At 38.1% G+C, this 15,310-nt stretch overlaps 1 protein-coding gene across 25 annotated transcripts in view; it reads left to right on the top strand.

The window, feature by feature from the left end:
• The first annotated feature begins 6,404 nt into the window (after nt 1-6,404).
• Nucleotides 6,405-15,310, top strand: part of LOC124274989 (zinc finger protein 37-like) — a 93,873-nt gene continuing 84,967 nt past the window's right edge. For 23 of the 25 annotated variants that reach the window (XR_006898105.1, XR_006898106.1, XR_006898104.1 and 20 more), the window contains exon 1: nt 6,405-7,634. Coding sequence is in view for 21 of the 25 variants with exons in the window: in XM_046710384.1 (XP_046566340.1) it covers nt 6,773-7,634 (862 nt within the window). In the remaining 4 variants the exon portion in view is untranslated. Of the gene's footprint in view, nt 7,635-11,262; nt 11,971-13,994; nt 14,763-15,310 lie in introns of those variants that run through there. The other 2 variants (XR_006898103.1, XM_046710395.1) reach the window with 2 other exon arrangements.

The raw sequence follows: 15,310 nt of genomic DNA, 5'->3' as shown, positions 1-15,310 counted from the left end.
TCTAGTAGAGGAATGGAATGCGATTCCGCAAGCTTTCTTTATGAACTTGATAAGGAGCATGAGAACAAGGTGCACCTGTGTCTTGGACGCGCGAGCAGGGTACACAAGATATTGAATGACCGAGTGCTTCATGTTTGAACTTTTTGTCTGTATGTCAAGGTGTGTCACGTTTGTCAACACTTTACACAACCCTGTGCATTTAAAAGAACCCACGAATCCGTCGGTAAATGACCAGATAGTGGCCACATGAATACATGCAAATACTAGGTTGCGGGTACAGCAACGTGCAGCGAACTTGGACAAAGTACTGTGTGTCCCAGTCCACCCAGCTGTGAATGGGTACCTCGTAAGAATGGGAAAGCCGCATTAACCCGGTGCGCCTAGCGGCTGCAAGAGTTATATGATCCCCAGGGAGTTGAGATTGATAAAACATGTGCCATTGAGATTGACACCTAGTGACTGAGGGAAATAACAAAGCGCCTTTGAGCAGCTGAGCTGGATATCGGCGCATTACAAATGTTAGTATAATAAAAAAATTAAATAAAGTAAAAAAGTTCTATTATTTCTGAGAAACTTTTCTCTACATGTGCTGTACATGTACATGTATATCATTTGACCTTTTATTAATGACGGCTAGTATATATAACATTTATGGACTTAAAATTGAATTATTTACATCGATATCAAATATTTGTCTGCTTTGTAAAATGTCATTTGTATATCACAAAAGTGATTAAAATCTGTGTAACCCAACATTTTCCTATGAGCTGAAAACGTTAATCGGTGTAAATGGGTCATTCTAAAGCTATATGACGCTCACCTTCCACCACAGTATAGCCGTTAAAGCAGATTTCCATTTCTTAAAGATTACACTCTTCACGCCGAAGGCCCGGGTTCGATTCCCCACATGGGAACCGGTACAATGTGTGAAGCCCATTTCTGCTGTGTCCCCGCCGTGACATTGTTGGAATATTGCAAAGGCGGCATAAAAGTCACTCACTCACTCATAAGGATCATTACAATACCGACCAAGTTCGATGTTGATAGGGGCCGTCCTAGCTGTACATTTTCAAAGTGGGGTCGGTGTATAGGACAGGTAACATACACCAAAACAGAATCATCTTAAGTGAGTGAGTTTAGTTTTACGACGCACTCAGCAATATTCCAGCTGTATGGATGCGGTCTGTAAATAATCGAGTCTGGACCAGACAATCCAGTGATCAACAGCATGAGCATCGATATGGGAACCGATGACAAGTGTCAACCAAGTCAGCGAGCCTGACCACCCGATCCCGTTAGTCGCCTCTTAGGACAAGCATGGGTTACTGAAGATCAAACAAACTATCATTGCCACCCTCACCCGACGGGCCATAGCCATCTGCAATTGGGACAGCCTCAGAAAGTCGTCATCCCAAACACACCTTTATCGCGCTCAACGGCTACCTTAAACATCTGATGGAGAAAACACTACGGGTAAACCCGTGCCACCCAGCACAAAGACCCCGTCACCAAGCCCAAACCAGTCCCATCACCCATCAACGTCAGCATCCCATACCAAGGTCCTACTAGTCACCAGAACAGACAAAATAGACGTCACTTTTACTTCAGACAGAACACTAAAATACATGTTACGTACATGCTAATGGGAAAGGTCCCACGGCATGAGCCCACCCCCAACTTTTTAGAGGATGCATGCACGTGTGTGTGAAATATCATGCAATTGCGGAGACAAATACACAGGAGAGGCATCACGCTCCACGGCCACCGGGATAAAAGAACATAAGACCTCTGGAGAAAAAATCTAACATGAAATCTGCCCTATCGGAACTCCTCATCAAATACCCGACCACCATATACATATACTAGTATCCTGGCAACAAACAAAGCTTCAACTTACCAACAACAGAAGAACAGAACAGAACTTTTATTACGCTCAGGCCGGGATACTCGGCATATAAGGTACAAATATACAGTTGAGAATACATGGGATTGCGGGATGGTTTACAAGGAAGATTGTACAGTTTTCATGATAGTACTACAAAATATACACAGTTTTTTTAAAACACTAATTCGTTTAACAATTCGTTAAATCTTATCACACTGGTTTTTTTTAACATAATGGTTTGGGATATACGTTTTCCGATGATATATTTGACTGACTGAGTTTAGTTTTACGCCGCTTTTAGCAATATTCCAGCAATATCACGGCGGGGGACACCAGAAATGGGCTTAACACATTGTGCCCATGTGGGGAATCGAACCCGGGGTCTTCGGCGTGACGAGCGAACGCTTTAACCACTAGGCTACCCCACCGCCCTGATATATTTGAAGAAAGGGCAGAGAAAAATGTAATGAAATGCATCGCCAACATCACACACGCGTGTCGCAGAGGTTACACATTCTTTCTTCGGGTGGAATCTTGTGCCACCTACCTACTTCTATTGGTAAACGATGGCAAGAAGTTCTAAACAAGATAAATTTAAGAGCCAAGGAGAAAGGGATATATTATTAGTATAATCTATTTATATTGCGCCGAGTTCCAGCTAGGCTGCTTACAGGCGCTTTGTTTTTTCCCTCGATCATAGGATGTCAGTCTCAACGGCACTTCGTATTATCAATCTCAACTCCCTGAGGATCATACAACTCTTGCAGCCACTAGACGCACCGAGTTCATTTGGCTTCCTCATCCTTACGAGGTTCCCCTTCACAGCTGGGTGGACTTGGACACATGGTCACAGTACTTTGTCCAAGTTTACTGCGCGTTGCTGTACCTGCAACTAGGTGTTTGCACGTATTCATGTGGCCACCATCTGGTCATATACCAACGGATTCGTGGGTTCTTTTAAGCGCACGGGGTTGTGTACTGTACACTAGGGGTAGTGACAACACCAAAAGAGTTGTGAAATATTTTTCAAGGACAAGTTCAGTTTTAAATAGGCGATACGTGGTACCCCTAGAAGAATTCGAAATCTCTGCGCACAATGTCTGGGTTGCTATATCATGTAACCGTAAGGAGATAATAGTTTTAATTTCATTGGGAAAGACAGCTTGTTGACTTAACCAGTTTCATTAAAAACGGCTTCCGTAGATTTTATCCATTTTCGATTGCTATTGTTTATACGGTCTTCATTATATAACAATTGGTATAAAATTATTGACAGGTTTTGTTCTTTTCCAGATAGGAGTCCTGCCCAGAAACATACCATACGACATTTGATAGAGTTAATTAGGGGTATCCTTCCAAGTTCTCCATATAGCATGAATAATGGCGTGCGGGAAGTAATTTGCGTAAAACGTTACCATGAACTGATTCTATAACTTTACCATTGGCGGATCCAGAGGGGTGGTTCAGGGGGTTCGCCCACTCCCCTTTTTTTTGAAAATGACTTATGATCACATTGAAGATTTTTTTTTTTGCGTTGGCGAAGCCAAGGGGTGTGTGTGTGTGTTTCTTCCAATCTACCATAGCCGTGTTATTAAGATTAAAAATAATACATACTGTATATGACCAGATGGTGGACATATACACACGCACACGCACACGCGCACGCACGCACGCACGCGCACACACACACAGCCGTGTTATTAAGATTTAAAATAATACATACTGTATATGACCAGATGGGACACACACACACACACTTTTCAAAATTCCTGGATCCGCCCATGTTTACAATTTTCAAAACCCCAGATTTCGCAGCATAACAGAATTGGCTTAGCCATGGCATCAAAGAGATATAATTGGCATTTTATTGATAGGTTAAAGATGCGATATTTCCGCAGAACGAAATCAGATTCGCAAAGGGCTTTTGTAGAGCTTTTAAAAGTATTATTGTTTGTAGAATGGATTCTTCGATACTTATACTCTTTGACATGTTCAATGGGTGTACCGTTTATTAACGTTTTGTACCGCCGAAATCTAAAATGTTTGTTTTGCGAGAGTGGATGGCTAACTCCCGTGTTTTACAGTAAAGGGTAAATGCGTCAAATATCTTTTGCACATTTTGATGGTTGAAGGCTACTAATACTGTGTGGTCGGCATAAAGAAGCCAGAATAACACGATGGACATATCTAACAGACCGTCGACTGACTTTGACGCAACATCTACCTTTGTAGATAGGGTGGATAATACCATTCCACCATTGTTAGGGAGAAATCCCAGAGTCAAATATTAGATTAAATAGTTTAACATGAAAAGGTAATTAATAAAGCTGGGGCAGAAGATTTAATATGTTCATATCAATATAATAATGTTATCCTGTCCGGATGCCTTATTATTTCTAAACAGTCGTATGGCACATACTATTTCATGTTCACTTATGTCATTGTTCAGAATATCATTACTATCGTTTATATCAATATTTGTCTTAAGATCAAAGGGATCCTATATCAATATTTGTCTTAAGATCAAAGGGATCCTATATCAATATTTGTCTTAAGATCAAAGGGATCCTATATCAATATTTGTCTTAAGATCAAAGGGATCCTATATCAATATTTGTCTTAAGATCAAAGGGATCCCATATCAATATTTGTCTTAAGATCAAAGGGATCCTATATCAATATTTGTCTTAAGATCAAAGGGATCCCATATCAATATTTGTCTTAAGATCAAAGGGATCCTATATCAATATTTGTCTTAAGATCAAAGGGATCCTACATCAATATTTGTCTTAAGATCAAAGGGATCCTATATCAATATTTGTCTTAAGATCAAAGGGATCCCATATCAATATTTGTCTTAAGATCAAAGGGATCCTACATCAATATTTGTCTTAAGATCAAAGGGATCCTATATCCATATTTGTCTTAAGATCAAAGGGATCCCATATCAATATTTGTCTTAAGATCAAAGGGATCCTATATCAATATTTGTCTTAAGATCAAAGGGATCCTACATCAATATTTGTCTTAAGATCAAAGGGATCCTACATCAATATTTGTCTTAAGATCAAAGGGATCCTACATCAATATTTGTCTTAAGATCAAAGGGATCCTATATCAATATTTGTCTTAAGATCAAAGGGATCCTATATCAATATTTGTCTTAAGATCAAAGGGATCCTATATCAATATTTGTCTTAAGATCAAAGGGATCCTACATCAATATTTGTCTTAAGATCAAAGGGATCCTATATCAATATTTGTCTTAAGATCAAAGGGATCCTATATCAATATTTGTCTTAAGATCAAAGGGATCCTTTCCTGCATTTAATATTTTTAAATAAGCAAAAAGTTTATCAATAGGGGACAAATTTGTGTCACTGGAAAAAGAGGAAACTTCAATTTAAGAAAACATCAAAATACAAAGAAAGAAGCCAGCCATTAACCGAGACCAACTTGAGGCATCTAAAACTTCCCAGTCTGTTATATTCATCGTCTTCGTCTTACATTGTTTATACCGTTTATCTACTTGGCTCCGTCTTATACTGTTATCTTTGTACATTCTCCCAACTTGTGTTGTGTAAGCAAGTTGTGTTTTATCTAGGTATATTCACTCTGTGCACTTCCGTGTGCCTGTGTCTGAAATACGCATTATGTAAGAATGCGCACGTTAAATCTCCAAATCATCATCATCATCATGACGACTCAGCATTCAGCTGATGAATCAGCAATAATTATCTCTGAGAAGTCATACAAAGAATAGAAAGAAGTCAGCATGGATGCAGCTCGTTTGTAAGACTGGTTCCCTGTTTTCTTCGCTAGCGCAACATGAACCAGACTGCTGAACATCGTTATCATTCGTCACCACTCGCCCCTTTCCGTAACCTCGCTATTCGGCTTGTCCCGGAATAACACGAGTTGGTCACGAATGCTTTGTTGCGTTTCTCGTTTTCGATTTCCCGATAGGTGTCTCTTGGCGCGCTTCGCCTGGGTTCATTATGCAGTGTATCTGAGAACAATGAAATGGCATCCCACGTTGAATTTAGAATATAAGATTAATCGAAATGTAATTTTAAATAAACATGTTCAAACCAGGAACATAATTATTAACAATTGCATCCGTGGAGGTAAAATGAAATTTCCAATCTAATCATCATTTCTGTTATATCGTGGTACAATAAGATTTTTGTCTACAACCTGTTTCCTAAACATATTAATCCTGGGTGAGTGAGTCTGTCGGCACAGTAGTATTTGGTCGAAAATAACGAAAGAATACGCAAATATTCGTAGCACTTCCTGTTGGTTCAACAAATCAAAGTAACACTTTCATTAAATTATTAAATTAATCGGCCCCTTACTTGCACGTCCTCAGAAAATACATAACATTCAGTAAATCAATGATTTACGAAAGGAATTTTAAAAAACCCGATATTTTTTTATTTCATAATTGAGGGCAAAACATTTCAAATCATCCCGTCTTGAGTCGCCATCTAACTTGTCTGCAGGAAAGTAGTTTTGGGCTTACACCGGAAATCACAGAAGATACCGCGCTTTGTGCTGGAAAAGCTGCCGTGTTCGAAGATAAAGCGTTGTACAATGTTCAGAAGAAAGGCGGTCACTTCCTTCACTTTGTGTTAAAACGTTTGAAGACTTCCTTCGCAAACACGCATGCATCAAATCAAGTTTATTTCGTGGAAGGAAGTGGACTCAACGCCATGCTACAAGCCAAAGTGATCGCGCACCTGTCTGCCATGATGTGATTTCGTTTCGGGGAGTGACCTAGATTTGAAGATCGACATAATATTACTCGCTGCTAAGAGATCTGTGATTGCTGTAAGTTCGCTGTGTTTTAATATACTGCAGGGAAGTTGTTTGTATACTACAACAATGTTTATTGAAACATTAGAGTTCACAATCCCAGTGGATCTGTGTGATCTATTTTCTACTCTGAAAAGGGGGCCAAGATCTAATCTTGAATTCCCGGCATCCGTGAACTCATACGGTACAACGCAAGATGCGAGTGTACAGGTGGTGTTACGCTCAAACAAATTGACGTTTAAAGTCGACGGTGTGTCGTCTGATGCAAGCATTATATCAAAAAGTGAAAGCAAAACATTAAAATTGTCAGTGTTTGATGTAGATCGGACTTTGATGCCACAAGAAAATGACAATTACATTTCCAACAATATGACAATTTCCGAAATACAGCATTCAACACCTGTGTCCAATCAGTTCAAAAGGCATCATGAAGTATCAGTGTCACAACCACATGCTAAAAGCAGAAGGACTTCTTTTTCTGAGTCTCCAAGACCCAAGTCTCCTTTTCATCGTCGCTTACATCCTCATACAAGTCCACGTCAATCTCCAAGCATTCAATCAAAATCTCAAAATGACACTCCAGTTAATGTGAAACAAGAACCAGAAGATCCAGATTTAATAGAAATAGAACCTGACGACATTGTGCCAAAGAAAGAGACTCCATACATGCAAATAGATTATTCATCCGATGTACCTCATACGCAAACGTCCCAAGCAGCTCTAGAACGACTCTCTCATCCACAATCATCACATTCTCAATCACCCGGTTCTTCATCATCGTCCTTCCATCAAAATGTTCCACATGTGCCAGATTACGCCGAACCCAGTACTAGTCAAGCAAGATATGGTGACCAAAGTGCAGATGACTTTTTAGTATTCCAAGATGAAAACGACGACGGCGATGAAAACGAAGCAGATTACAGTAATGACGGTAATTATCTCCAAAGTTTATTCCTTTTGGAGAATTGCTGGTCATTTCCAATGGAATTGTTTGGTTTAGAATACATAAAAACAGGACAAATCATTAACAAAGAAGTTAAAGTGATTTGCAGATGAAGTCAACTTTCGACTCCATACTTTGATCCGTAACTGAAAGTAAATTTCTTAACCCATAAATTAGATACATATATAAACATGTATATTATAATTATCTTAGAAGTAATTTTCTCTTCTGTTTGGACATATTTAAACATGGCGGGATGGGGTAGAGGGTTAAAAGTACTAAGTAGAGTGTTACACAAACAGCATGAAATTACCTTACACAAAATATTTCTATTAAAAATTGGAAGAACTGTTTACCGAAAGGGAAATCTCAAGGCCCTTTACAATCAAGGTTGTCAAATAGATGTACTGATCTTGTATCCTTTAGTGGATTGTCTTGTTTTGTTTTGTTCTTTTTACCAAGGGTCTCTCTTGAATAATTAACTTCATATATTTGAATGGTAGCTAGAACTGGTTTTATCTGCTATTAGTCCTAACTACGTGTACTAATGATCTTATCACCTCTGTAGGTGCCATTAAGTGACTCAAGCATTTGCTTGTCAGACTGAAGGCCCAAGTTCTATTCTCAAAGTGGGTAGTACAGAAAATTACAGGTTATATGCGACACAAAAATGTGCATCCAGTGCACACAAATGAAAAGAATTGAGACAAAAAGAACCAATATTGTGTCCCATGGGACTGACAAGAATATATTAAAAAGGTTTTGCAACAACTGTATTCAAGAATTTCATGTAATTAGTTAAATCTAGAGTGCAGTTCTCTACACCATTTCACTACCATACTTTCACGTTTCTTGTAAGTACCCTTGAAATTAGTAGGGGGGGCTCCTGTGGACCCTAAGGTTTTGTAGGTGAAGGTAAAACCAGGGTAGTATTCCCAACATTTCTGGTTCTGTTGCCGAGAACAGCTTTAAAACTCACTCAACATACATAAGCAGGAGACGAGTAGAAATATGGATTCAAAAAGTTTGTTCACATACCATGGTAACAGGGTGGAAAAAGGACAAAAATATATTTACCATGATCAGGAAAATTTGTATATTTTGACAATACAGTTAGTTTGCCCTTGACCTTGTTCTTGGCTACACATCTATTGGCTTAAAGGCATATCTCTGTACATGCATTTGACCATGGTATATAAATGTATATCCTTGGCATTGACCAGCAATTCCTATTTGAACAGTGCTCAGTTAGACTTCATTGTTGAAATCACTAGATGAGACAAAGCTTTTCTTTCTGAACTACATGTTCTTGACAACAATTCTCATATTTCCTGTGTGACATTTGAATGTTAGTACAGACTTGGTGAGTTGTGTATAATTGTAATCGCACATCACCATTATAAGATTAGTAATTGGATTGTTAATTTTATGCTCAAGAATAAGACATGCCAACCATGACAGGAATATATTATCAGAGACGCTGAAAAAGCGAAATGAATGCTTACAAAAACTCTGATGTTGATCTCAATGCATAATGAGGAATGATTTAGCACTGGCTCAAATGTTTGTCTATTTTAACCAGGATCACTATTTACTCCAAGTATTGTGTCCAAAGGTTTAAAAAGATTTATTCGAAAGATAAATGTCATATTTACGAAAATGATAAAGTAAAAGAGTAAACTGTGATCTGTGAGTTTTGTTGATGTACTCTGTCCAATCTAGGACATTGTTAAATATTCAGATATTGTAACTTCTGCCAGTTTAGTATGGCTATGGGATTTAGCCAATGTTTCTTGAAAAAATACTAGAGTAATTAAGCCATTGTCCTGGATTGGACAATTGAGCAGTGTTAATTGTTATGCCAAGTATTATTTAAAGAATATGTTTTGCAACATTGCTCAAAGTATTATTTAACATGTAGTTTTACAAGTGACAAGATTGATCCAGATCAGAAAAAATCATCTAAAAAAATTACTTGTCAAACTGTTTGAAATTTCTTGATCCATCTTGTCACTTGCCATGTTGACACACCCAGTGCCACAGTACAGCGATGATGGGGGCGTGGTTCCTGGCATCACAAGGTAAGTCCACACACTGGCTTCCTGACTCAACTGTGGCCTGGGCTAGGACGTCCTCAAGAAATGATAGATCAGGTCAATACCAATAGCAAAATACTGCAAAATAAGCTCTGTACCACATTCAACACAAATAAATCCCAAAGATAAAGACACCCTTGCACCTTCCTCGCCATATTTTTGCCAGAACCAATTATATTGTTTGTTTGTAGATAGGATAACAGTGTCCGATTGAAAGTTGTTGGGGAAGTACTGTGAGGATAGATAGAGAGTTGACAGGAAAATACTATAACAAAATAAACACATTGACAATGAACGAACACAATTTATCACCCAGTACACATAGCAACAAAAATATTTAGCTGATGTACATTGTATTTGGGTTTTATTTGTTTGACTATGGTACATCCCTAGCTAGTAGTTACAAGTTATGTGGTTTCATATAACCAGCGAGACTGGAACTATTCCCTGAATGAATGTTTCATATTCTGATAGCGTTATTGCACTGAACTTATTAAGTGGTTTTCAAAATTTCATAAGTTGATTTTATTGATTTCAGTCGGATTTTCTTATGTTCAATATCATTCTGGAAACAATTGTCAAATCTGATAGGACATAGTTACAATATCCATTTATCTTTTGATACAAGACCTTAAGATATGGTTATATGTCCAGAGATTTGAACATGTTACATTAATAATTCTTGATATGTTCCAGCCTCTATTTATATCTGAGTAATTCACAACTATTGAAAAACATTTTTCTGCTTACTCATTATGAAGAAGTAATTCTAGACTTTGAGGAAATTAAATCGACTTTGAGGAAATTAAATCGACCTTTACTTGTGAAAGTTAGCTTGACATTCTTTGATAGGCCAGCTTGTTTTGCATATTTTTCTATGACCTGCTACACATGTAGTGATTATTTTTCTGTTTTGTTGATTTATATTCTATAATGTATGCACATATTCCAGTAATGAATTAGCACCTGGCAATGCCTTGTACTGTGTTGACTTGCAGAAACACTGATTGCAATGTTTCTGTGCTTCTGTGACAGGCTCACTTTATGAAATACACGACAAATGATAGTTTGAAAATGTCCCACCTTGTGGGGTTAGTAGTCTCATGACGTTTGAAAGTCTTGCGTGATGTAAAACCGATTTAAAAGGATGTTTAACAAGTGAATTGATTACTGTTTGTGGAATAGGTAGACAGTCAGTCAGAACTAGGTACTTCAGGTTGCCTTTTGTTTCTGCGTTTGGGATTTCTGTGGATTTATCACGACTACTGTTCCACTGTCGTTACACAACCGACTAAAGCCTGTATGCGTTGGTTGACATATATTTCAAGAGTTCAATGATGACAAAAGATGCTTGATGTCAACATGGCTTGTTGGGTATCACCTTGACTTTGACCTATCTACACTTGCATGGGAAGCATTTGAGCAGTTTGGAAGTGGTTATTAGATTTCTAATCCAAAGACATGATTGAAGAAGCATCTTGTAACCAGAAGATGACTGATTACAATTTTCCTCTGCACAGAAATCTTCCAAGCATGGGCATCCCAAGATGGAAGTTGGACCAGGGGACATAACTCTTACTCAAATGTCCGTAATGTTTCTCAGGCCCTTGGAACACCCATCAATCCAAGCATTGCTCTTTCTGCTGGTCAGGGAAATAAATTGGCATGTATTTTTGCTGACTGTGCAGAACTGTTTGAAGTGGAAGAGGATTTGAGATCCCATTTGATTTTCCACAGGAGTGATGAATCTCACATCTGCCCCACATGTTACCTGCAGTATATGCTGAAAGAAAACTTAGTGACGCATGTCGAGTCCAGATCCTGTCAAAAGATGTTCGGGCAGTTTGTAGAAAGGAAAAAGAACGCCCAATGTGAAGAATGTGGAAAGTACTTTGCAACCAAACAGAAAAAAGAAGAGCACTTAAATTCACAACACAGAGGGATCACATATGCCTGTTCTTGTGGGTTGACATATGCTTATAAGACAGGATTGGATCGCCATAAGAAATCAAGCGGCCATGTTGATAATATAGAGGCACAATGATCGTGAACATAAACTGAACATTTGGTAGTGAAGTGTCTCAATTGGGCACTGCACATTGTCTTGGTATAACTCCACGTAAAGATAACAGTTTCATATCAGGCATTCTTGGTGTGAACATATGTGGAAGAAGTCTTCGATCTGGTTGTGATCTGTCCAAAACAGCTGAGGTTACCCTGTGCTGAAAGTAAGAAGAAATCTTCTTTTGACTCGTTAAGTTGTTTTAGCAGCTTGAATTTTGAAGAAAAGTCATTACTTTAAGTCATTAGTCAATTGTAGCTTTACTTACATACTGAAACACATAGTCCAAATATCAGCTCTTATTTCGTGTTGTTGCTGATGAAAAATTGGGCCCTGGGTATTTCAGAACAATATGATAAACTTCTAAAGGCGTTTTCTTCCTTCATTTGTAAAATGAGTCTCACGAATCCATTCCCTCCAAAGGTACAATGTTTGAAGCCCTAATCGGATTCTCCTGCCTTGATATAGCTGGGACATTGCTACATGCTGCTTGAAAGCTGTCTCACTCTTTACTGTCTTATAGGGTATCAATACAAGGTATACAATGTATGAAACCCATTTCTCATGTCCTTGTTATTGCTGGAATGTTGCTAAAAGTGGTGTAAAACCATACACTGAAGTGGCTCCGGGTCATCTGTACCCTTCAGGTGTAAGATTTGACAAAAATTAGGATCCAGGGATGGAAATACCTTTAAAATTGCTAGTGTACTCCGGTACAGTGGCACATGTAAAGTCACTTGCCCTGATAATTTTTCCACTATACCGACGGTTTTCTTGCTGATTTTTAAAATAAACAACATAATTAACATTTGAAAGTCAACTGGACACTGGTACAGTGTGATATGCAAATTTGCTTGCCCGACAGAAAAAAACACTGGACTTGGACGTCGGGCAATGGGTTATTTCCACCCCTGGGATCAATGGTTCGACTTCATTGTCTGGTGGTTGTGAGGCATCATGTCTTCTGGTCTGGCATATTGCTCATTCTTCGATCACCATGGTCACCATGTGATCATGATTTATTACTATTTGTTGTGATCCTAGTAGTATTGTCAGTCTGTACCTTCATAGCATTGTGAGGTGTCTACCCATTAAGAGTGCACAGTATTATCGATTTATTGAGGTTAATTCTTTCCATGATGTACATCTCAATATTAATTTTGAATGCTTGAGATATCGGGTGGTTAGGAATTTTTGTAATGTGTGTTATGTTACACACTTGCCAAACACCTTCAAAATCTTGTCTTATCAAAAAAGACGAGTTAATTCTCAGTTATCTCCCTTATGTGTAGCACATTGCTTACATTCACTCAACATGTGAGTCAAAAAATGTCGAGTGGTCATTCGTTTGAAGTACAAACTTTAATTCATGCAGTGATATTTCAGATTTCAAATGAATTCAAAATGTGAATTTTGCAATATATCTTGATATGTATCGCAATATTGCCTTGTTTGTCGCAACATATTGTGATACACTTTCAACCCAATACCCACCCTACTATGTAAGGTATGGGCAGTCGGGTTGCCTTGTGGTTAAAGTGTTGGCTCGACGCGCCAAAGACCAGGGTTGATTCCTAGCATGGGTACAATGCGTGAAGCCCCTTTCTGGGGTCCCCTGCCGCAAAATAAACTCGATTGCATACTAAGTATCAGCTAGTGTTGGGAATTGGTTAAAATCCCATAATTGATGATTGGTTCATTACAACTGATCAATCATAGAAAATAATTGGTTAGCGTCATTTATCAAAGTTTCCTGCTTATGTTTGTTAATGCACAAAAAATAAAGACATAACAATTACTTCTTTCTGATTTTTGCAAATTGCGCAAACTGCATTTGCAAATTTCACGTCTTTAAAGGATGACCAGTATGTTAGGAACATAAATTTTCTGGAGTCTTTGAGATAAATTCATTCATGACTTGGAACAAGCTTGTAGTGCTTATGAAATATAACAGACAAAACCAACCTCGTGGAAAATATTGTTAATGCAAACAAGTGTTCCAAAATTGTTTGTGTTCGATTATGAGAAAACATGATCGATTGCTTGGTCAATTTGTCATTGCGACCAATCTTCGATTATTTCAATCAATCGGACCACCACTAGTATCAGCAAATATCCATCTGATGTAGTGTATAGTGTGACCAACTCTTCCCTCTCAAGGAACTTAGACCCAGTTTTTGTTACTTTCAGATGTTGATGTTAGTTGGAGTTCTCTTCGAGTGCAGCAGGGAATTCAAGCAGGGAGTGTTGATATAACGTCCTTCAGGCAAAATAAATCTACTAAATATTTATTCCCCAGTGAGTTATCCCCGAAGACGTACGTCTGCGAGACATGTGGCAAAGTGTTCAGGAACAAAAGCAGCAAGTGGTATCACGTGAAATCCATTCACGAGAAAGTCACGTTTTCATGTGTGTGTGGGAAGACATATGCCTCTAAACCTGCGTATTTGAGACATAAGAAACTTTGTATACTTGGGGCAGAAGTGGAAAATGAACAAGGACAGGACAACTGAAATGTCAGGACTTAAATTTGGGACATTGGTAGTGCTGGAGTGAGTGATGGCTCCTGTGATGAAAACGGATTATACACTACTTGAAAAATAGATGTACTTGTTAGTGTTAGGCTGCAAGTGGTCAGTTAGGAATGAAAACTTACTTTGAAAACCAACATCATTTCAAAATCTACATTTAGTAAATTTGTCAATGCCTGAGATGTTTAACAAAGCCCACATGACAGTTTCTCGTCTTATTGACCTAGTGATGGGAATTGGTGTAAATCTCATAATTGATGATTGGTTCATTACAACTGATCAATCATCAAAAATAATTGGTTAGCGTCATTATCAAAATTTCCCGTTTGTTAATCTACAAAAAATAAAATTACATGTAGTTCTTTCAGGTGTTTTTTTTTCAAATTTCACATCTTTAAAGGATGTCGAGTGTGTTAGAAACATAAATTTCCTGGAGTATTTAAGATAAATTCAATCATGACAAAGAACGAGCTGGTAGTGCTTATGAAATGTAACAGACAAAACCAACCTTGTAAAAAATATTGTTTATGCAAACAAGTGTTCCAAAATTGTTTGTGTTTGATTGTGAGAAAACATGAGCGATTGCTTGGTCGTTTAATCATGCGACCAATCTTCGATTATTTCAATTGATCGCACCACCACTAACACATATTACTGTTTACTAAATGTATCCAGATATGATGTGTTAACAGGATGTTGCTGTATGTACTGCCAGGTGCAAAACATTTTGTTGTAACAAAGGTGGTCATTTTCTTAACTTACGAGTGGTGTTTAGCTCTGAATTTGATTCCAGTATTGCTGTTTCATCAGTATCCATGCAGTATGAAGTGTCATTTAGGGGATAACTGTACTGTGTTTGACGAACAATGAGTTATCCCCGAACAATGAGTTATCATGCTTATGCGTCGCCGATATAACGTTAAATTTGCGGCTATATAACCACCGGTATACGTCCCCAATTCGTCAAACACAGTA

Source organism: Haliotis rubra, unplaced genomic scaffold (genome assembly GCF_003918875.1).
Source record: "Haliotis rubra isolate DU_JTF1 unplaced genomic scaffold, ASM391887v1 Scf197, whole genome shotgun sequence".
In the NCBI taxonomy this organism is placed as follows: domain Eukaryota; kingdom Metazoa; phylum Mollusca; class Gastropoda; order Lepetellida; family Haliotidae; genus Haliotis; species Haliotis rubra.
Note: the sequence above shows the minus strand (reverse complement) of the source record. Positions and strands in the feature narration are given on the sequence as shown.